The following is a 22,704-nucleotide window of genomic DNA, read 5'->3' on the forward strand; positions in this document are numbered from 1 at the left end:
ACTTGGAGGTAGAGGCAGAACAATCTCTGAGTTCGTGGCCAGCCTGGTCTACAGAGAGTTCCTGGACCGCAAGGGGCTACACAGAGAAACCCTGTCTCAAAAACCATAAGTGAATAAATATCATAAGTACACGTTGTTGAGAGGTATAAGATGAAACAAGTGCTCGTATACATTAACAGGTCTGTGACATATGCATCTAGACATACATGTGAATAAGGACCAAAGTGATCACTACCTTTGCTTTATGAAGATCAACTCCATACATGGACAACTTTTTGGCATTCTCGAGAAATTCCAAGTCAGCCTGAGCTGGAGTCATGGACCTTTCACAGAATAAAAAAAAGAAAAAGAAAAAAAATAGAAAATTCAGTTCTAGAGCAGAAGAATTTATAATAACTGAATATTCACTGTACTTCACATAAACACACACACATACACACACTCCACATGTATATATATTGAGTCCTCAAAGTAATTATGGAATGAGAATCTCCTCACTGTTTGAGTCTAAGTAATTGAAATCTGCCTGAGAAAACAAAATTATAGAAAAACCAAGAAGTCACCCAAAAGCTATCAGCAAGTCCTAATCAATTGCTTCCTTCAGGCTACCTCATCTGGAGTTCTGTGCCCCACTCTTCAGCCTTTTCTGCGTCACACATGAACTCCTCCTACTAATTTTCTTTCCAAGGAGATGACCAAATTAAACCCTCAGTACAATTTACAAGATCCTCTTAGCCGCCTCTTTCTCTCTATACCCTGAATCGAGTTGTTATGGAAATTAAACTGGAGAGCAGCTGATGGTACTTAACTGGGGCTCTTACTGGGGGCAGATTTGATGAAAAGACATTTTCTGGTAACAGATGGTGTCCTGCCCACTGATCTCAACAAATAAATGGGCTAATAGAGGCACACTGACAATGGGACTGTTTTCTGTTATTAAGATGTCTTCCCTGTCAGGCATATGATGAGTTAGTTTGTTTGAAAACATCCAGTCTCACTGTCTTAAACTTTCATTGTGCCAATCTCTCCTTTATCACTTTTTTTTTTTTTGAAGAATGTTCTTGGGCTGTTAGCTTTCAAGACAAAGACATCACTCATAATGCTGCACAATTTGGACCAATTACCACAGTTCACAGTAACAACAAGGCAGCCAGATCCCCCCAAGGAAAAACACAAGGACAAGAAACTTTCCCCTAAGACTGCCTGGAGCCATAGAAGCAGCAGGGGTCTCTTCACTTCACAAGGAAAAGTCTCTGCCAAACCCATCTGTCCTTACCCTCATTAAAAAGAACAAAGGATTTCTTGGAACAATAACCACTAAAAGGAGGAAAAGATCATGTCAGCTACCCTGGATAAATGTTTCCCAAGCCCTAAATCATCATACCTGAGTTTATTAATTAAAAGTGAAAACAAAGGGGTGGGGTGGGACCTATATGCAACGGTATTCAAAACACCTCAGGCAGCTTTTATAATTGTATAGATATTTTTAAAAGATGTATTTATTTATTAATGTGTATGGATACTTCATCTACATTACATCTACACACCAGAAAACGGCACCAGACAGTTGTGAGCTGCCATGTGGGTGCTGGGAATTGAACTCAGGACCTTTGGAAGAGCAGTGAGTGCTCTTAACCACTGAGCCATCTCTCCAGCCCTGTATAGATAGATCTTTCTATGTGAGTGATAATGTTCTTCTACTTGGGGCTAATTTCAGTTATTTTATGTTTTGTTGTTCCTATTATTATATGTTTATAAATAGGTTCTGGATCACCATGGTAGTGAAACTGCCTTTGTAAGCTATACATGTTTATTACTATTGAAACTCTAGTTTTCTAATAGTTCAGAGGTCCATCTACATACAGACCATAAAATAAAATTACAAAAAATGACCTGGAGCCAGGCATAGCGGCACACAACTGTACTTCTAGTGCTTGGGATACGGGAGCAAGAGAATAACGTGTTCAAGTCAGCATGGGTTACATAAAAAGCTGCGAGCCTCTACTGTCCCTTGTCAAACACTTTTTTTTTTTAAAGAGAGAAAAATGCAGGCATGGTAGCATATGTCTTTAATCCCTGCATTCAGTGAGCAAAGGCAGGCGGATCTCTGTGAGTTCAAAGTCAGCCACGTTTACATATTGAGTTCCAAGCCAGGCAAGGTCACACAGTGAGGCTTTCTATCTCAAGAGGATGAGGGTATGGAGGGTTGGTTGGATCACTTAAATCCATACGCAGATTTTAAAACTGTCACTAACACACATGCCAGAAGCCCTCCCCTAGTGCCGGGGCGATGACTCATTGCATGATGTGCAGGCATGAGGAGGGCCTGCGCTCAAATTCCTGCACCTATAGCCAAGGCCAGGCATGGCAGTGTCTGTGCCCACAGCCCCAGCGCTGAAGAGGCGGAGACAGGCGGACCCCAGTCTTCCTGGCCGGTTACTGTAAGCCAACCAGTGAGCGCCACATTCAGTGAGACTCAAACTATAAGGTTGGAGGAGCTGGGGAAAGGGTGCAGAGACGGCCCTGTGGTTAGAAGTGCTTCCTGTGCAAGCATGAAGACCAGAGTTCGGGTCGTAGCACTCATGTAAATAACAGCAAGATGTCATCCACGCGTACCTATAACCCCAGCACCGAGTGGGGCAGAGGCAGGGGGATTGTTGGGGCTGGCTGGTTACAGCGCAGCTGAAAAAAAAAGACATGAGCTGCAGGTTCAGTGAGAGGCCCTACCTTTCTCAAAGAACCAAAGTAGAAGGTGATGAAGGGGGGCACCGGATGTCCACGTGTGCTTGCACAAGCATATGTTACCTGCATACATCACACACACACACACACACACACACACACACACACACACACACACACACCCTTACGCATCTAGGTAAGTGTGCTTCAACACTGTGTTATGGGGAGGAGGTAAAAGGGGATCTTCAAGGCTTCATTCTTGAAACTATCGATACCTGAAGTTTGGCCAACACCTTTTATGTTACTTTTAGATTTTTGAAACAATTACGGCTTTTTTTTTGGGGGGTGGGGTGCGGTGATGGTTTTTTGTTTTGTTTTGTTTTGTTTTGTTTGCTTGCTTGTTTCCTAGATAGGATTTCTTTGTGTATCCCTGGCTGTCTTGGAACTCACTATATACCATAAGACCATAAGATACACACAATATATAATCACTTATTTTATATACCTATTGTCTTGCTTAAAGTGCCTGGGATTTCACCAGTGGGAGCTTCTACCAGGATGATTTCTCACCAAATTTTTTTTTTGTCAGCATCCCCTCCCAGCATGGTGTAGAATTAAAGTATGCCAGTATTTGCGTATGTACCTACTTACATCTCTGTCTATAACCACCCATCTATACACTGGAAATCTTGATTGTGCGTTGAAACCTCCAGTTGTTACTTTTTTCTTTTTTTTTTTTTTTTTAAGATTTATTTATTTATTATTATGTATACAGAGTTCTGCCTGCATGTACACCTGCAGGCCAGAGGAGGGCATCAGATCACCTTATAGATGGCTGTGAGCCACCATGTGGTTGCTGGGAATTGAACTCATGACCTTCTGGAAGAGCAGTCAGTGCTCTGAACCGCTGAGCCATCTCTCCAGCCCCCTCCAGTTGTTTTAATGCAATACCACCAGGTTCTTCTTTCCCGTCCCATAATTTATATCACCTTTACTTACAAATTACCCTAAGTATTTTGATTGATTTGGTCAATCTTTTCCTTTCTTTCACCTAATATATTCGCAAGCTCTCACAGCAGCCTCTGACCTCTCCCCGTCTACATAACCTTCCCATCTTCTTATCTTACGCTGAATTCACCACTCTCCACCGCTATCCACATACAGATACCCTCCTTCCCTTGCTAGGGGTTTGACCAGTTAGACCAGGTTAGACCACCTTGGACTCCTTCACTCTGAGCATCCATTCAGCTGCCCGCTACATTCTGCCCAGGCCTTCCGCACACATGGGTGCCCCCCTGCTCTGCCTGGACTCAGACTCCCACACTCCCTAGCGCCCATGACCTCTGTGGTGGCTGGAGTGAGAACGTCTCCATAGCCTCATGTGTGAACGCTTAGTCACCAGCTGGTGGAACTGCTTGGGAAGGATTAGGAGGTGTGGCCTTGTTGGAGACGGTGTGTCACTGGGGGTGGCTTTGCCACAGAGCCCTGGCACCAGACAGCTCCTGCTTATGACAGGGAGAAGTGAGATACAGCACACTTCACCCATAGTGACTGACGTAGTTAGCAAAGGCACCACTACCAAATGAGTCCTGGTGTTCTGTGGCAGTTTTTTTTTGTTTGTTTGTTTGTTTTTTGTTTTTTGTTTTCAAGACAGGGTCTCTCTTGTGTTAGCCCTGGCTGTCCTGGACTCACTTTGGAGACCAGGCTGGCCTCAAACTCACAGCGATCCGCCTACCTCTGCCTCCCGAGTGCTGGCATTAAAGGCCTGCGCCACCACTGCCCGGCTCTGTGGCAGCTTTTAAACAATGTTTGTTGCCTTTCTTGACTAAGGACTGTGATTTCAAATAATTAAGTGGGGGACAACTTACAAGTCTATATGCCTCCTTGGTTCCCATAATCAGCGCAATTACTTTTAAAGCTTGATTTGCTAGTGTTAATTCAAAGACTTAACTATAGTATAGATTTAAAAATCCCTGTCTGGGCACAGGGCCACTACTCCCATTTCCTTGTGTGTAGGCTGTCTTCTGTTTGTCTGATGAGGAGGGCGGTATCTTGGCTTGTGCCTTTCAACACATTAAGATGCTTAGGCCTCAGCACGAGTTTCTTTGATTGCTTAAGACACTATGCTATTGGGCGTATTAACGCTTCCATTTGGGTCTCTGTTACCATGATTGCCAGTCTGTCCCGAATGCAGTAAGTAAATCCCATGATGGCGGACATCTACATTTCCCAGTCATAAAGATCTAAGAGAACAGCAACCAGACCACACCCATCATCTCTTTGACATTGTTTTGTTGTGTCCTAAGAGTGATTCTCCAAACACAAACTTACACTGCTTATAGAACAGTGATGAAAATTATATTGCTGTTGATGATTTTGGGTTTTTTTGGGGGCGGGGGGGAAATAGGGTCTCATGTAGTCCCGGCTGGCCTTGAGCGTACTATTGTAGCCAAGGTTACCCTTGATTCCTGAGCCTTCTGTCTCCAATCCCCAAGAGCTCAGGTGTGTGCTACCACAGCTGTCTACAAGTACAAGTGTACTAGATACATTTTCTGATCCAACTATAAAATGCACCTGATAAGCCTCATTTTTCAGATAAGAAAATGACCCTCAGAAGGCTTAAGTAACTTACCAAGAGGCACGGAGCTAAAAGAAATGGGATTCAAAGTGAGATGGGCTATCCCATCCATGTGCCCAGTGGGTTCCCAGGTCCTCTCAGCCTTAGGAACGCTCTACTCCCTCAACTGCTAGGGACCACAAAGTACTTTTCTTTATGTGTTACACTGCTCTATAAATTTTAAAACTAACCAAAAATTAAGTGTTCATTTACGGAATCTTAAAGAGTAACAATAAACCCACTGGATTAAAAAAAAAATAAAACCACAACATTTATGAAAAAATACTAGCGAAGGATGAAAATTTTAAAGCATTTTTATACTATATTGAAACATGAACGCAGTTTATGTTCCTGTTCATGTATGTGGGGAGTAGAGGTGCATGTATATTTGAGAGTGAGCATGTGTACACGTGTACAGGTCAGAGGTCAACCTTGGGTGTCATTCCTCAGGTGCCTTTCATCTTGTCTTTTTTTAAAAAATTATTTATGTACATTTGGTATTTGGCCTACATGTATGTTTGGGTGAGGGTGTCAGATCCTCTGGAACTGGGGGTTGTGAGCTGCCATGCTGGTGCTGGGAACTGAAACTGAGTCCTCCGGAAGAGTGGCCAATGCTCTTACCCGCTGAGTCCTCATCTCTCCAGCCCCCTCACCTTATCTTTTTAGATAGGTTTTTTTTTCATTGACCTTATTAAGTTAGGCTGGCTGGCCAGTGAGCCCCCAAACCCACCTGTCTCTACCCCTCCACTGCTGAGATTACTAGCACATGCCAGCCACCATGCAAAGCTTGGTGCTTCGTCTTCTTCTTTTCACTCTTAATGGTTTTTCAAGACAGGGTTTTCTCTGTGTGACAGAGCATCATAGAGACTAGGCTGGCCTTGCCTGCCTCTGCCTCCTGAGAGCTGGGACTAAAAGCATGTGCCACCATACTGATCTATGCAAGGCTTTTTATGCAGGTTGGGTAGGCTCTGGGATTCTTTCAAGACAGGAGCTTTACTGACTGAGCTAGCCCCTCAGTCTAAGAGCAGCTTCTTAAAGAGTAATGAAATGTGAAACCTGAAAACACATCAATGAACTTCTTGTTAAGTTACACATTTCAGGTTTCACTGCCCTGCTTTGTATTTTGAGTGGATCTTTTTACTCATGTATTATTTTATTGTACTTATTTATTTTGGGTTTTCAAGACAGGGTTTCTTTGTGTAACCCTGGCTATCCCACACTGGCTCTATAGACCAGGCTGGCCTCAAACTCAGAGATCTACCTGTCTCTGCCTCCTGAGTGCTGGGATTAAAGGTGTGCACCACCACACCTAACCTGTGTTATTTTAAAACATTTATATATGAAAATATATTCATTGGCTGAGTTAATTTATCTAAATGTTGATACATTTCAGCAATCTACATATATTTTAAATTGCATTTATTTAAAAATAAAACTACTAATCTCAGCTGTACACTGTACATGTAAACGAGCACTCACACTCACGTGTGTTGATGTCAGGTGACCTCCTTTTTGTTACTTTTTGAGGCAGCGTGTCTCACTGAACCTGGAGCTCCCTAACTGCTGTTAGTGAGGCCCCTCCTGTCTCCACCTCCCAGGGCTGGGATTATGGGTGCTTGCCTCGCACACTGGTGAAGAATGGGGCCACTAGAGCAGTTGTGTGCCGTACTCTGTGCTTCACCCGCTTTGACACAGTGAAGAAGACAAATAACGCAGAATTACCACGGAAACTGTTCTGAGCTCAGAGACCTCTTGAGAGGATCTTGAGAAGCACTAGGGCTTGTGGCTAGTTTGCAGGGTGCTTATAAGGTTAAGTGTGACACTGCACATAAAGGGCTTAGCACACTGTCTGGCATGTAGTAAGAGATTGTTACAACTGGTGATCTGTAATTATCGGGGTTGCATAACAATGCTATAAAGAAGAGTCAAGCATTAGATGAAAGACTCTACAGTCCTTCCAAATTGGAATTCTACTGTAACTGAAAGACTAGTAAAAGTATCGTGAGAAGCTGCGTGGTGGAGCACGCCCTTAATCCCAGCATGGGAGGCAGAGGCAGAGGAAGAGGCAGGTGAATCTCTGCGTTCAGGTCATCCTGGCCTGCAGAGCAAGGTCCAGGACATCTAGGGCTGCACAGAGAAACCCTGTCTTGAGAAGAAGAAAAAAAAAAAAAGAAAGAAAGAAAGAAAAGAAAAGAAAAGAAAGTATCTTCAGAGACAAAGCATCAACCATAATTGGACACCGCTATTTCCTTCTGTTTAGTTTTACGGCAGCAATAAAGATGTTTTCTTTTTACTATTTTACTCAATGTCCAAAGCTTATACTACTACAAGTGATTTTTGAATTATAAAAGAATATTATTCCCTTCCAATTGTGACATTCTTTATTTGTTTAGAAGAGAATTTCATGTACCAGGCTCCCCTTAAACTCTGCTTGTACCTAAGCATGACCTTGAGCTTTTGGTTGCCCTGATGTCACCTCCTGAGTGCTGGACTTACACACATGTTTTTGTGGTGGTGATCACACCCTGGGCTTTGCGGATGCTAGGCAAGCACTCTACCAACTCAGCTATGTTCCCCAACTTTCACAATTGAGACTTTCTAACAAATTAAGTTATTTAAATTGACTATTTCTTTTTTTTTTTTTTCCCAGAGCTGAGGACTGAACCAAGGGCCTTGTGCTTGCTAGGCAAGCACTCTACCACTGAGCTAAATCCCCAAGCCCAATTTCTTTTTAGTACTTGCTTTGGATTTGTATATGTGTGTGCACACATAAATTTTAAAAATAATAATGTAAACACTAAAAATTTACTCAAACACAAAGCAATATCATTGTTATAATCATTAACAAATTAAAAGTATCTTTACTGGTCTCAGACATTAGTATCTTAGGACACATGAGCACACATGTAAAAAGTAAATTTTGGGAGCTGGAGAGTTAGATCAGCAGTTAAGAGCACTTGTGGCTCTTGCAGAGGACTCAGGTTCAATTCTCAGCACCAACAGTGACTTAGAACATTCTGGAACTCCAGGTCTAGCTGACCCTGCACCTTCTGCTGATTCCCACGGCCACAAGTTATGCACATAGCACATATACATACACACAAGCCAAACACTCAGACACATAAAATAAATAAACCTATTTTTAAAAAACTTTTAAAAATAAACTCTGGGGCTGGAGCGATGGCTCAGAGGTTAAGAGCACTGGCTGTTCTTCCAAAGGTCCTGAGTTCAATTCCCAGCAACCACATGGTGGCTCACAACCATGTATAATGAGATCAGGTGCCCTCTTCTGGCCTGCAGGCATGCATGCAGACAGAACATTGTATAAATAATAAATAAATAAATAAATCTTAACAAAACAAAACAAACACCTCTGATATCTCTCATTAGATACACTGTGATCCCACGAGATCTGGATGACTCACGAGAGGACTGCTTGCTACATGGGTTACAGACTTTAAAATCCTAATTATGAGCCTCGTGGGGTGGCTTACTGGGTAAAGACACTTGTCCTTGAGCCTGACAACCTGAGTCTGATCTGACTCCTGCAAGCTGTCTTCTGATTTACACACAAGCACAGTGGCATATACACACACATGTGCGTGCACCCACACACACTCAATTAACTAAAATACTTTATCATGGGTTTTCATGACTGAGGTAATGAAGTAAGATGTCAGGGGCAATGAGACAGTCAGAACAAGGCTAAACTGAGGCAAAGGCCTCTTACTTGAAGCATGCCAGTCGTCCACGTAATCTATTAGAACAGGCTCAAAGAGGCCAGGACAGCTCAATAGCCAGACAGAACACCTGTAGCCACCACAGCCACTGCCTGACACCATGCTTTGGATTGCTCTCTGAGCAGTGTGAGCTGTTAAATCTTTGTAACACAGTGCAGGCTCAAGTGACTCAGGATGCTTCGCCAATGCAATGTAAACCAATGCCTAGATCAGATTAAAGCAGCTTGTGAAATTAGCTATAGTAAGTCATTCAAATAAAAAATGTGTGCGTGGAGGAAGAAATACAATGGGGGGGGGTCACCTCAGTATGAGATAACAGCTACTGTATTTTCACTATGTGAAAGACATACCAGTGTTGTATTATATGTTACACACACATTTACTTTTCCAAAATTATCCATCACCTCATTTCTTCTAATGTAATAATCTCAATCAAGGAACCAGACCAGAGAAACTCTAAGTGCATCATGTAAGTTCACAGGGCCAGGACAAAGCAGAGGCAGCCTGCCTCAAACTAAGGGCCGGCCTTGCTCTTGATCATGGTGTATCGCCTCCCAATGTTACTAATTATTTTCATAGAAAGCAGTGAAGTCAGTGAATTACAAAATACTTCCCAGGGTACCACGGCCCCTGAATCCACCCTGAGCACAGAACCCAAGTTAGAAGCCCTTGTTCTAAGGATCTTAAGGCACCTAGCATGGCATGTGTTTAAAACGTGAAATGAAAGTGAAGGCTATCGAGCACCTAGTACGTGCAAAGCTTTGTGATAAGTGGTTCTCCCACACAAATGTGTTATCTCATTTAGTTTTCAACCCTACAACGCAACGCCCATTAACTCTGATAACTAACAAACAACAACAACAAAAAAAAAACCAAGAAATTTCAATAAACCTGGAAACAAAAGTAAATTTCCATTACCCTGATAAGAAAACTGAGGTTCATTCAGAGGGCTTGAATGACTTTTCCCAAAGTCAAACAATAAAGGGAAATGAACTCAGAGTGACTCTTCCTATGACAAACAATGACTCAAGTCAAGGGTTAAAACCCACGGCCAAAATAAACACAGACTACCTGGAGACGCACTCACCTGTATGACTTGTGCAATTCCATGACCTTCTCCTCCAGTTCCTTGGTCTGATTTGGAGCCAGTTTAAAGTCACTAACATAGTCCACGCCATGGAGTTCTGCATCATAGTCTCCCAGCTCAGACTGGATGGTGTAAGAGCCGAGCAGGGCTAAGGTGGCAAAGGAACAGGGCAGCCGTCCAGCAACTATGTCCTGCCGGAGCTGAAGGCATAAATAGTATCTACATGCAAAAATGAAAAGATGCAAATGTGTCAGTGGCAACAAAAGAATACAACACAGACAGACAAAGAGGAAGAATTGGTGGGGGCGGGGTGTGGGGGGGGGGGGGGAGAGAAGGAACGAGGCTAAGGAAACATGGGGTGATAACTGTTCGGAAGAGCACACCGGGCAAGCGGCTATTCATTGTAATATTGTTTCCTCCAAAAATATTTGAAATATTTCCATAAAACAAAAATACTGTAACTACGTTGAACAGAGTTGGAAAGCAGTTTAGAAAAATAGGGAAAGCAAGAAATGTCTGAAGGAAGTAAAGAAACTAGGATCTTATTGAGTTACATACTATTAAGTACTAAGCACGTACATGTACACCATGAAAATAAAACCAACAATCCCTCAGGGAGAGGGGCGGCACCTCCACGGAGAATGACTTTATAACAAAGTAACTTAGAAGATGCGACAGACTTCTCACAGCTTTTAGATTTTTAGGAGTTTATTTTATTCCCTCACTTAAATGTTTCCTGTAACTCTGTTTTGTATATGGGTTTTCCACCTGCATGTATGCCTATGTACTGTGCACATGCACTGTCCATGGAGGTCAGAGGAGGCTGCGGGGTTCTATGAAACTGGAGTTCAGACAGCTGTGAGCTGTCATGTGGGAGCTAGGAACTGAACCTGGGTCCTCTGGAGAGCAGCAGCCTATGCTCTTAGCCACTGGGTCATTGCTGCAGCCCCTCCCTCGTTTTAGAGAGATAAAAACTGACCGCTAGAGATTGTAAATTCCTCAGCAACCAGAGCATCAACAGCAAAACCAGACTTAGAAAATAGTTTCTTGGCAACCGATCAACTCAATTTAACAAGCATTGCTGAGCATCTGCTAGGAAGAGGACTCCCGGATGATGGCATCATGGACATGAATGCGCACAGTGGTCCAGTTCACCACACAGTACTATTCCATTTTGCCTTGTGTTTCATTTTTGATAAAAATTATTTTGATAAAATAATTCCCTTTAAAAATTCAGTAGGTTCTTATGTAAGATTTATGCAATAAATTAAATGGGCTCAAAAGACAGGCCAGTTCATGAGGAAGGCATAAAAGGAGATAATCATTATAGTAACTACCATGAGACTTTGCTTTGTTCAACCCTGAGGGAAGGGCAGGAGGACAGTTTGGTCTTGCCCTCGAGGGTAGTGTAACACGTGGGACGCAGCACTGGCTCCTGTCACAGTCAAACCTTTTAGGCTCACTTAGTATTTGCAAGCCTGCTTTGAAGGGACCAGAAACTTGGTATTTTGGACTCAACATTTAAGGTTTTTCTTCTGTTCACAGTAGGGAAATTTCCATAGCTCATAATAAGAATTACAGTTACTTATTTAACTACTGACTAAATATTTACCTTGTTATGTCTTCTGTTAACTGAGCTGGGTCAGGTGGGTAAAACTTCACATTAAATGTGAAATTCCAGGGAACACCTATAAAAATAAAGCAGGAATTTTGCTTTTATATCCAAGTTTCTTATTGAAAATACTCAGTTTTCTCTTTCTTTTTTCTTCTCTCTTAAACCTTTTTTAAAAAAGATTTTATTTATTTATTATGTATACAGTGCTTTGCCTGCAGGTACACCTGCAGGCCAGAAGAGGGCATCAGATCACATTATAAATGTTTGTGAGCAACCGTGTGTTTCAGGGAATTGAACTCAAGACCTCCAGAAGAACAGTCAGTGCTCTTACCCTCTGAGCCACCTCTCCAGCCTCCTCTTAAATCTTTCAACATTTTCATGTTTCGTGTTTAAAATCTGTAAGTAGCAGAAACAGCACCTAGGAAAGCTGGAAGGGCTCGGTCTTCACTAACATGGATTAGAGCCGCACAGACAAAAGCAGATGAGAGACCAGTCCCACGGATCGGCGTGCTCAGAGCCAGTTCTGGAAATGTCATTTATAGTCTGCTCTGAGCTGTCAGAGGTCAGTGGGCCCTCTTTTGTAATTTTGACAGTACTTATATGTGATATGTCAACATTATCTGAAGTAAACAAAGGCTCATGTGTGCATATGCATTAAATGGATGTTTAAATCACAAAAAAAAACTAAAATAAAGTAAGTTCAGCAAAATAGTAATATTTGAGAAATCTGGGTAAAGGCTGCCTATGAATTTTTATACTGCTCTCTTTTTAATTTCCCAATAAGAGTGAAATTGTGTTAAAAGTTTTTATTAATAACTTTAAAGATCTCCCCTCCCTCCCTCCCTCTCTGTGTGTGTGTGTGTGTGTGTGTGTGTGTGTGTGTGTGTGTGTGTGTGCGTGTACATGTGTGCATGCATCACATGTACGTATCTGCCCACAGAGGTTACTAAATCCCCTGAAGCTGAAATTAAGAGGTAGTTGTGAGCTCCAGACATGGGTGCTGTCTGAACCAAACTTGAGTTCTCTAGAAGAGCAGCAAGACCCTTCAATTGCTGGGCCATCTCTCCCAGCCCCTTAGTTAATAATTTTTGTTTTGTTTTAGTTCAGTTTTTGTTTTTCTGAGATGAATTTTCTCTGTTTAGCCTTAGCTGTCCTGGAATCACTCTAAAGATCATGCTGGCCTTGAACTCAGAGATCTGCCTGCCTTTGCCTCCTAAGTGCTGGGGTTTAAGGGGTGTGCCACCACTGCCAAGTCCTAGTTAATAATTTGTTGTTGTTGTTTTTGGGTTTGGGTTTATTGTTTGTTTGTTTTTTTCAGACAGGCTTCTCTGTGTATCCTTGGCTGTCCTGGACTTGCTTTGTAGACCAGGCTGGCCACGAACTCACAGCAATCTGCCTGCCTCTGCCTCCCTTTAGTTAATAACTTCTTTAACATGAAGCTGGAGATGGCTTAGCTAAGGACCTGAATTTAAGTCTACAGAACCCATGCTAAAAAGCTAGTCACGGTCCCATGTGCCTGTACCCCAACACTGTGGGAAGGGTGTGACGGAGGAATCTCTAGAGCTCGGTGACCACTAGCTTGGTTACAGCTTCAGTGAAGACGGGGAGTGACAGAGCAACACACCCAACATTTCCCTCCGGCCTCTGCTGAGAGCACCACCCCCAATACACACGTGCATGTACACCACATACACACACATCCACGAGGAATGGCTTTCTTCGGAGAGCACAGGTTCTCACAAAAGATTTGGCTCTAAGGAAATTCCAAAATAAAGGATAAGGCAACTACTGTGTGTTGTGCACACGGCTGGCCATACGAAAAGTACAGAAACAGAACTGGAAGGAGTGCTCCAGAGTTGCCACCAGACTTCTACAACAGGAAGAGATGTACCTGAAAAGAAAGCCAAAGAGCCCAAACTTCCGTCCTAAACAAAAAGGCCAGCGCACGTTAATTCTGCGTAGATGAAGGATATGGGTTTCGTTACATGGTCTTCATACTTTGCTGAATTTCCATTACAACTCAAATTTTTAGTGTTTCGTTTTGTTTATTGGCATATGTTAGGCTAAGTGCTCTACCACTATGTTATATGACCAATCCTAAACGTTATCCTACCCAAGAATCTGTGTTGGAGAGAGAGCTCAGTTGCTAAAGCAGTTGCCTTTTAAGCATGAAAACCTCAACTTGGGTGCTAGGTGTGGTGGCGCACGCCTGTAATCCCAGCACTCGGGAGGTAAAGGCAGGCGGATCGCTGTGAGTTTGAGGCCAGCCTGGTCTACAAAGGGAGTCCAGGACAGCCAAGGCTACACAGAGAAACCCTGTCTCAAAATACCAAAAGAAAGAAGGAAGGAAGGAAGGAAAGAAAGAAAAGAGAAAACCTCAACGTGGCCCTAAAGACCCACAGTAAGGAAGAAAGGCTGTACAGTGATGTGCTTTTGTAATCCTAGTGCTGGGAGATGGAGACAGCAGGTCCTCACTGGCCAGCAAGCTTAGCACACTTGGTGAGCTTCAGGAACTTCAAAAAACAAGGTATACAGATACAGTGCCCAAAAATGGGACCCAGGGTTGCCTTCTGTGCTCCACACACAGGTGCACACCTGGACACACACACACACACACACACACACACACACACACACACACACAGAGTATCTATAGACACTTAGCAAGTGCAGAGACATATCCACAAATACAAACATGAATGTAATAGGAAACTAATAAGAGTAACTCAAAATACACAGAAATATGGTTGCTTATAGTGTATGATCATTTTTTTTAAAAAAATCAATGAAATATAGATAGATAGATAGATGAACGGATATGAATAGATACAAATAACAGACAGAAGCAGGCAAAAGATATAATCAATACCCTGTATATAAAATGACGAGTTGCACATTTAAACAGACACAACCGCAGGTATGTGTTTATATATACTCAGACTTGTCTAGGAGTAAGACAAGAAACTAGTTACCATGGTTGCCTCCAGAAAAAGAAACTGCATGACTAATACAAGGGAGGAAGATTCACCTCATGCTATTTTCGTTCGCACCTTTTCATACCGTATACCTGCAGTGTTTATTTTTAAAATTGTATCTTAAAAACATGTATAGGATAGCTGCTTTTGATTTGTGTGTTATGAGACAAGACCTCAAGTAATTAAAGCCTAGGACGTGGAGTTTCAGTTACATACCCACCTGGGTACATTTTGAAAACTTCATATCTGCCTAGGGATATCTTGCGGATTATACTGGTTTAATTGATTAGATTTAATGATGTTTAAATATTTCATGAGGCTACAAAGACGGCTCAGCAGGTAAAGGTGTTTGCTGCACAAGCCTGGCTACCTGGATTTGACCCCTGGAACCCATATATAAGTCGAAGGAGAAACTGACTCCACAAAGCTGTTCACTGACCTCTACATACATGCACATGTGTGCACACACATGTGTAAAACTACCATGAGTATACACCAATTATATGATGAAAAGGTTAAAAAAGGAAACACCTTTTATCACAAAAAGATCACTTCCTGACATTATATATTTGAGTCTTTAGAAAAGTTTTAATTTAGGAACATGCATTTTCTCTCATGATGGATAAAGGTCATCATCTTCTTCTTCCTCATCCTCCTCCTCCTGATCATCATCATCATCATCATCGTTTTTTTTGAGATAGGGTTTCTCTGTGTAGCCTCGGCTGTTCTGGACTCGCTTTGTAGACCAGGCTGGCCTTGAACTCAGAAAGATCCACCTGCCTCTGCCTCCCAAGTGCTGGGATTAAAAGCGTGCGCCACAGACCCAGTTTCATCATCACTTTTCAAAAACAGAGTCTTGCTATGTAGACTTATAGCTTGCTTAATCTACCTAGTGAAACCTGTCTCAAAATAATAATGAAATAGCAATCGTAAAATAATAAACTTAAGCTTCTTTCATTAAGGAACAAATGTAGAAAGTTGCCAGTCCAAAAGAAAGTTTTGCTTCTCTATTTTAAGAATGCCAAAACCAAAACAAAAGGAAACAAAAGAATGGTAAAACAGTCATGTACAAAGTCTAAAGAAAAAAAACATTCCATGGTAACAGAAATGTTTCAAGAAACCAGTGAACAACTCTGGCCAGGTGACAGAACTGAAATATGCTAATCAGGATGATTAGCCATTGTATTTCCTGCAAGGTTCTTCAAAAATAAAAGAAATTAAAGTGATAGCTAGCTGGCCTTAATCAAGACAAGCCATCTTTAAGAGCCCATTGGGTCTGGGGCTGCATAATACCAGCCTACACATGTTTCGTCCCAGGACAGCAGTCTTAGCAGGGCATGCAACAGTAAGGGATGTGTGGTCTAGAAGAGACGCCCGGCTGCCAGAAGGCCTGAGGCGAACAAGTCTTCCTTCATTTTTCCTTCTTTACATTTGCAAAAGAACTACAGACAAACAAAACCCTCCCTCATCTCAGGGTATGTGCTCCAGGGCCATCCGTGGATGCCTGAAATCTTGAATAGTATTGGACTCTATAAATATTTCCCTTGTGTGTACACACACACACACACACACACACACACACACACACACACGTATCTTTTACAAAGCTGAGAACTCACCTATTCACCCAAAGGACATACTTGGTAGCTTCTCTCAGGCCTGACCAAATTGCCAACATCACTCCTCATGTACTTTGCAGCCATTATCAAATGAAGGAAGGTTAACCTAACACAGGCCTGTGCTAGCCTATTTGATAACCTCACAGCGACTAAGCAACTGGTGTGCGTGCGAGTATACAGTGTGGGCAAGCTGGACAAAGGGTGACTCATGGCCTAGACATGGTGGTGCAAGGCCATACAAGGTTTCATTACCACCCAGAAAAGCGCAGAACTCGGGGGGGGGGGGGGTTTCCAGGCTACAGCAGTTAAATGAAACTGAAAAAAGGAGAAGCTACTGCAGAGAGGAAAACATGGAGGAAGGCAGAACACAGGGATGTGGTGGTTGTAGTTCATGCGTAAGGCCCTGAGCTCAATCCCAAATGCCAAAAAGAGAGAGGAAAGAAGGAAGTCAAAGAGGCGAAAAGAACACAGCGGCCTGGAACCCTAAAAGGAACAAGACGCAGTGGCACCCTCCTGCTGGTGGCTAGTGCAGTTTCTGTCTCTGCCGTTTTGAGAACCGGCTCTTATTTTCATTTTCTCGTCCTTGTTATTTTCCAACCTTCTGTTAGTCTCACCTGTTCCTACTTTCCCAGCTTTGCCCAGTTGGTTTTTGTTTTGGTTTGGTTTTTCAGAGTCAAAATCTGACCTACATCTCAACAGTATGAGCCTCTACTATGCTCTCCTACTATGGACTCGGCGGTTCCAGGGAGAAAGTTTTATCTCTATTTCAAAGCCGTCTACTGACTCACAGCCAGTGAGGGCTGGAGATCCTCTGGCCCGACTAAAAAGAGAGGACTATATAAAAGGGCTGTATCCACTTACCTCGAACCTGTTTTTTTATTTCTTTGGCAGAATCCAGCCATGTCTGTAAAAAGAAGAACAGGCGTTCACACAGAGCCCCAGGACGCACACACAATTCTGCACCGGCAGCAGCACCCTGGCCACCCTGGCCTCCAGATGATCCTACATTTCCTCTGGAAGACTTGGCACTAATCTTACAAAGCACAGTGGTTTCTCGGCAGCAAAAAGGGAACCAGAAGTTGGTTTGAATCCACACCCCAGAGCGTCCTCTCTGTGCCTAAGTTCCCTCGTCTCTAAAATGTGAATTTTGCTGTGGTATCCATCTTACAGAGCTGCTCGTATATGTAAGTCTGCTTGTGAACAGCAAATGTGAACTAAGTGTGTGCTATTTATAGCGCACGGGAAAGGTTAGTGAAGATCTAGACCTGGCAACAACTGACAACATCCACATCTTATTTTCTCCTCTAACCGCTGGTCTTGCTCAGATTCTGTATGTCAGCACAGCCTCTCTGCATAGTTCATTACCCAGTTAGTTTACTGAATGAATATATCCTGCCTCCCCCTTAGCCCCCCCACCCCCACCCCCATCTTCTTCCACCACACTGAAGAGTCTACACACCACTAGAGCGGGCCTCTTCAACCTGCAATGTCCCTGGCAACGCAACAGCTCTTTAAAAAGCCGTACTATGAACAATTCTTCATAGGCATCTAAGAGATGTTTAAAGACAAAAACAGCTAAATTTCTAGTAGTCTTTAGAACAGCTGTTTGTTTTGAGATGGAGTCTCAATAGTGCTAGATGGTCTAGAACTCAGTATGTAGACCAGGCTAGCCTTGAACTCACAAGAGATCTATCTGCAATTATCTCCCAGGGGCTGGAATTAAGGTACCACCACACTCAGCTTACAGCTTACAACAATGGACTCTAAACTATATTAACCTACTTAAAACCACAACATACATACACATTTTGGTTTAAACTCGGTGGTAGAATAGATGCTTACATTGCAAGGGTCCCAGGCTTAATCCTCAACACAGACACACACATTTACACACTCACACACAAATATGCCCTCAAAAACACATATACACGCCAGGCATGGTGGCACACATTTTTAATGCCAGCACTCGGGAGGCAGAGGCAGGTGGATCGCTGTGAGTTTGAGGCCAGCCTGGTCTACAAAGCAAGTCCAGGACAGCCAAGGCTAACACAGAGAGACCCTGTCTTGAAAACCCAAACCAAACAAACACGCGTGCGCGCGCACACACACACACACAATACACACACAAACTCATAAAAATTATGTTATACTTGTTGGAGCCCTGTCATAAAGGAAGAGTATCTACGTGCCTTGGGTTCTCATTTGGCCCAAAGGCACAGGAATTCAGACATGAACGCTAAGCCTGGCAGGACCTCGGAAAACCCTTGGCTGCCGTGCACCCCACACTGCTTTATTGGCAACTTTCTATCACCATTAGAGAGGGCGTCTGCTCGCACAGCAGAGTGCTCACCATATTCTCCGCTGTTTTAAGAGACTTTCCTGTTCTTCACTCCAGAGATCCCATGAGCAATTCTAAGACTTTGGGGCTCCACACTGACACCGAGCAGGCCAATCCAGATTTCTGTCAATGATGCTGGAGCGTCAAAGTCTAAGCTATCTTACAGACCCAGTCATTGCTTAGGGTGTGAGGTGGCTAAGCAGGTAAAGTACCCACTGCCAAGCCTGAGTTTAACCCCCAAATTCTTGTGGAACAAGGAGAGCAGCAACTCCCAAAAGGTGTTCTGTGACCTCAATACGTGTGCCATCCCTAACCCCAACTCCTGCCCCACCCCCACCCCCGCAACACACACAAAATGAAGTAATGCAATTTATGTATTTCTTGAACAAGATCAAAAGCAAAAAAAAAAAAAAACTCAAAACCTTCTAGTAATAATAAAAATCAGTGTGCGTACTCCTTTGCTCAATTTCAAGTATTTCATCCTCGGCATTTTATTTAGCCAACAAATGTTTGAGGGATGATTCCATATGGATGACAGAGTGGTTATGAAAAAAAAGACTAAAACAGCATTAAGGAGCAGTCACTAATGAGAGAGATGAGCAATGAACAGTTTGCTCGGCCTGGGTGTGACTAGACAACGCTATGCTGAAGCTCAGAGCATCTCGGAACACAGATCCAAAGGATCTTTAGGAAATATTTCTTCTGGTATCTGGGAAGTCTGAGTCTTAAAAAATAAAAGTCAGTCAGACAAACAATGACTGTAATTAGGTGAGCACAAAAGTAAAAGCCATTTGCTGTGTGTGTAGTTCAGTAGAACTTGAACACAGAGATAATTGTAAAAGAGTGAGGTACAACTGAAAAGGGCCAGGACAGTACTCTATGCTGATATCTGGGCTTCAAGCAGGGCAAGGTGGCACACGCCTATAATCCCAACACTCAGGGAGGCAGAGGCAGCCGGAACTCTGTGAGTTCGAGGCCAGCCTGGTCTACAAAACAAGTCCAGGACAGCCAGGGCTACACAGAGAAACCCTGCCTCGAAAAATAAAAAACCAAAGCAAAATAAAGCAAAAGACACCTGGGCTTCACCAAGCTCTAGGCCACTGAAAGGTTTTAAATAAAGAAATGACATTAGTTACAGGAAGTGTGACTATAGTCATAGTCTGTAATTGAGGACAAACACTGCGGTCTAAGGATAAGGCTCAGGTGTCCTGACCTTCCCACCCATTAGCTGTATAGCTAGATATGGGATAATCCTGCTGAGCTTCAGTTTCTTCTTCTGATTATTAAAAAAAAACAAAAAAACAAAAAAAACTTTAGTAATCTGTCTCTGTCTGTCTGTCTGTCTGTCTGTCTCTCTCTCTCTCTCTCTCTCTCTCTCTCTCTCTCTCTCTATCTCTCCTTCCCTCCCTCCTGAGAACAAGAGAGACTCTTAGAGAGGCAGGTAGAAACACTGTTACCAACACGAGAAGAGCGGTTCATCAGTGGCTCACCCAGAGTGCTGCCCCTCCTTACCTTAGAGGTCGTGCTATCCCACACAGCTAAACCAAAGTAGTCCTCTTCCAACAGGTTGAGGTGCTCACACACTCGCTTAAGCAAATCTTGCCCCTTAGCATGTTTCTGTGGAGACACACAAGCACTCGTTAAGGTTTCTTACTCTTGTATTCATCATCCAATCTTTCAAAAATGCGTTCTTTTCCAACTTCCTTTTTGACCTTTTTGACTACAGGCGTGTACTGCCCTCCCCAGCTAAGCACGCTCATGCATTCATATTCTACGCCAGCCTTCTCTCCCATGACTTTGTATGCAGTACTACCTGAACCATGCGATGGGTCACTAACAGTTACCACGCGCAACTGAATTACTGACTCAACCTGTCAAAGCAGGTAACTGTGGCTGTGGAAATCATTTTCAAAATAAGCATCAATGAGAACAGCCTATTCCTAAACTCCCTACAATCTCTTTCCGAGAAGTAAGAAACAGGCAGCCTATGGACCCTAGCTGTTACAGTAGCGATTTGTAGTGCTACAAATCATTTTCTCTACAATTCAAACCACTTCTAAAGCTGGGCACTTACACGCCTAAGAAATGCCCTAATTTACAGGCTGTGAATTAAGTTAAAACAACAACAGCTTGCCTCCTCTATTTACCAGCTAACGAACTGTGTCACTTGAATTAATAATAGCTTGCTCAACTGTAAAATGAAAAACTGTATACCAGTTTACTGAAAGAAAGGAAAACAAAACAAAACAAAACAAAATAGAAACGTGTCAATGCCTTCTGAGAAATTTATGTAAAAATACTTCAAAAACAATAAATCTTTCTTTTCCTGCCCTAGAGACTGAATCCAGAGCCTTGTGTGTGCAGTGAACATGGACTGTCACTGAGCTGTGCTAGTGTACAGACCATTTTAGTACATATATTTGACATAGCCTCCTCTTAATGAATTAATTTCAATGACTACTAGTAATTTGTATAGTTGTTCATTCATTTATATAATATCTTTTTTTCTGATTACACTCTAAATGAGGGTCAATATTTTGAGAATTCAGGTATGGTTCCCTAACCCTTTTATTCATAATTCACAAGTTCAGGAGTTCTTTAAAAAAAGAAAATCCAAAACTTATCACTAAACCTCATTTGTTGAAAAATTCTGGCTACTTATAACCTTCATTTACCTATCTTAGAACAAGTCTTTATATTTTTTGCCATAGAAATAACACATTCAAGTCAGGCATTGTGATACATGCCAGTAATCCTTGCACTTGGGTGATAGAGGCAGAAGACTCTGGAGTTAGGTGTTCAAGGTCATCCTAGGCTACATAACAAGCTGATGAAGACCAGCCTGAGCTATGAGTCCCCATCTCAACAACATCACCATTACAAAACTACAAAATATATTCTCTATATAATATTTTAGAATGCTTGTGGTTGGATGCATTTATATTTGCACAAAACATGAATCACAGTTTTACTCATAAAAGCTATTAGTCCTTGCCATAATTACACATATACAGTAACCACGGCATAATAGGCAACTACTGTTCTACTTAAAGTAACAGTTAATAGATGTTTTAGTTTGTCCTGAAGGAACGAAGAGAAGCTAAGCAACTGACATTTATTCAATCCTGATTCTTTCATAAAATATTAGAGATTTTAAGAAATGGCATTATGTCAGGTGTGGCGGCACATGCCTATAATCCCATCCCTCTGAGAGACAGAGACAGGATGACTTCTGTGAGTTCGAGGCCAGCCTGGTCTACAAAGTGAGTCCAGGACAGGCAAGACTGCACAGAGAAACCCTGCCTCAAGGAAAGAAAGAAAGAAAGAAAGAAAGAAAGAAAGAAAGAAAGAAAGAAAGAAAGAAAGAAAGAAAGAAAGAAAGAAAGAGAAAGAAAGAGAGAAAGAAACAAACGAAGGAAGGAAGGAAAGAAAGAAAGAAAGAAAGAAAGAAAGAAAGAAAGAGAGGGAAAAAAGCAAGCAAGAAAAGCAAGCAAGAAGAAATGGCATTATATTTCGGTTTCCTTCCAACTGGAACAGAACGGCATTATCTAATTTGTGACTCTGTCTTCTATCTCATGGGACTAAAGACATCAGATAAAATGACTGATTGAGGCTCAGATCCGGGAGGAACAAAAATGTCAGAAACAGAAACTCTCTGTGTGCCCACATGAATCTGTGTGCACCACCTGTTTGCAGGTGCCCGAGGAGACTATGAGTGGGTGCGCAATGCGCCGGAGCAGGAGTCATGGACAGTTGTGGGCCATCATCTGGGTCCTAAGGGCCGAACTCAGGCCTCCACAAAAGCAGCAAATGCTCCGAACCTCTCCAGCCTCATAACTTCTTTTTAAATTATTTATTTGATCTCCCTCTCTCTGTCTCTCTCTGTATACACATAACATGTATGTACGTGAGTGTGTGTGTGTGTGTGTGTGTGTGTGTGTGTGTGTGTGTGTTCCACAGCATGCATGTGGCTCAGAGAACAACCTCAGGTGTCAGTCCCTTGCCTTGAAAGACGGGCTCTCATTTTGCCA

At 42.6% G+C, this 22,704-nt stretch overlaps 1 protein-coding gene across 22 annotated transcripts in view; it reads right to left on the reverse strand.

Annotated features, from left to right (window-relative positions):
- EPB41 (erythrocyte membrane protein band 4.1) overlaps positions 1 to 22,704 on the reverse strand; it is a 154,869-nt gene that overhangs the window by 58,483 nt on the left and 73,682 nt on the right. For all 22 annotated transcript variants that reach the window (XM_084787466.1, XM_084787462.1, XM_084787459.1 and 19 more), the window contains exons 4-8: positions 20,186 to 20,290; positions 17,197 to 17,239; positions 11,739 to 11,814; positions 10,127 to 10,345; positions 236 to 323 (exon numbers count right to left, since the gene is read on the reverse strand). In XM_084787466.1, the coding sequence (XP_084643592.1) occupies positions 236 to 323; positions 10,127 to 10,345; positions 11,739 to 11,814; positions 17,197 to 17,239; positions 20,186 to 20,290 (531 nt within the window). The remainder of the gene's footprint in view (positions 1 to 235; positions 324 to 10,126; positions 10,346 to 11,738; positions 11,815 to 17,196; positions 17,240 to 20,185; positions 20,291 to 22,704) is intronic.

This window comes from Acomys minous (assembly GCF_964271855.1).
Source record: "Acomys minous genome assembly, chromosome: 6".
Lineage (NCBI taxonomy): Eukaryota > Metazoa > Chordata > Mammalia > Rodentia > Muridae > Acomys > Acomys minous.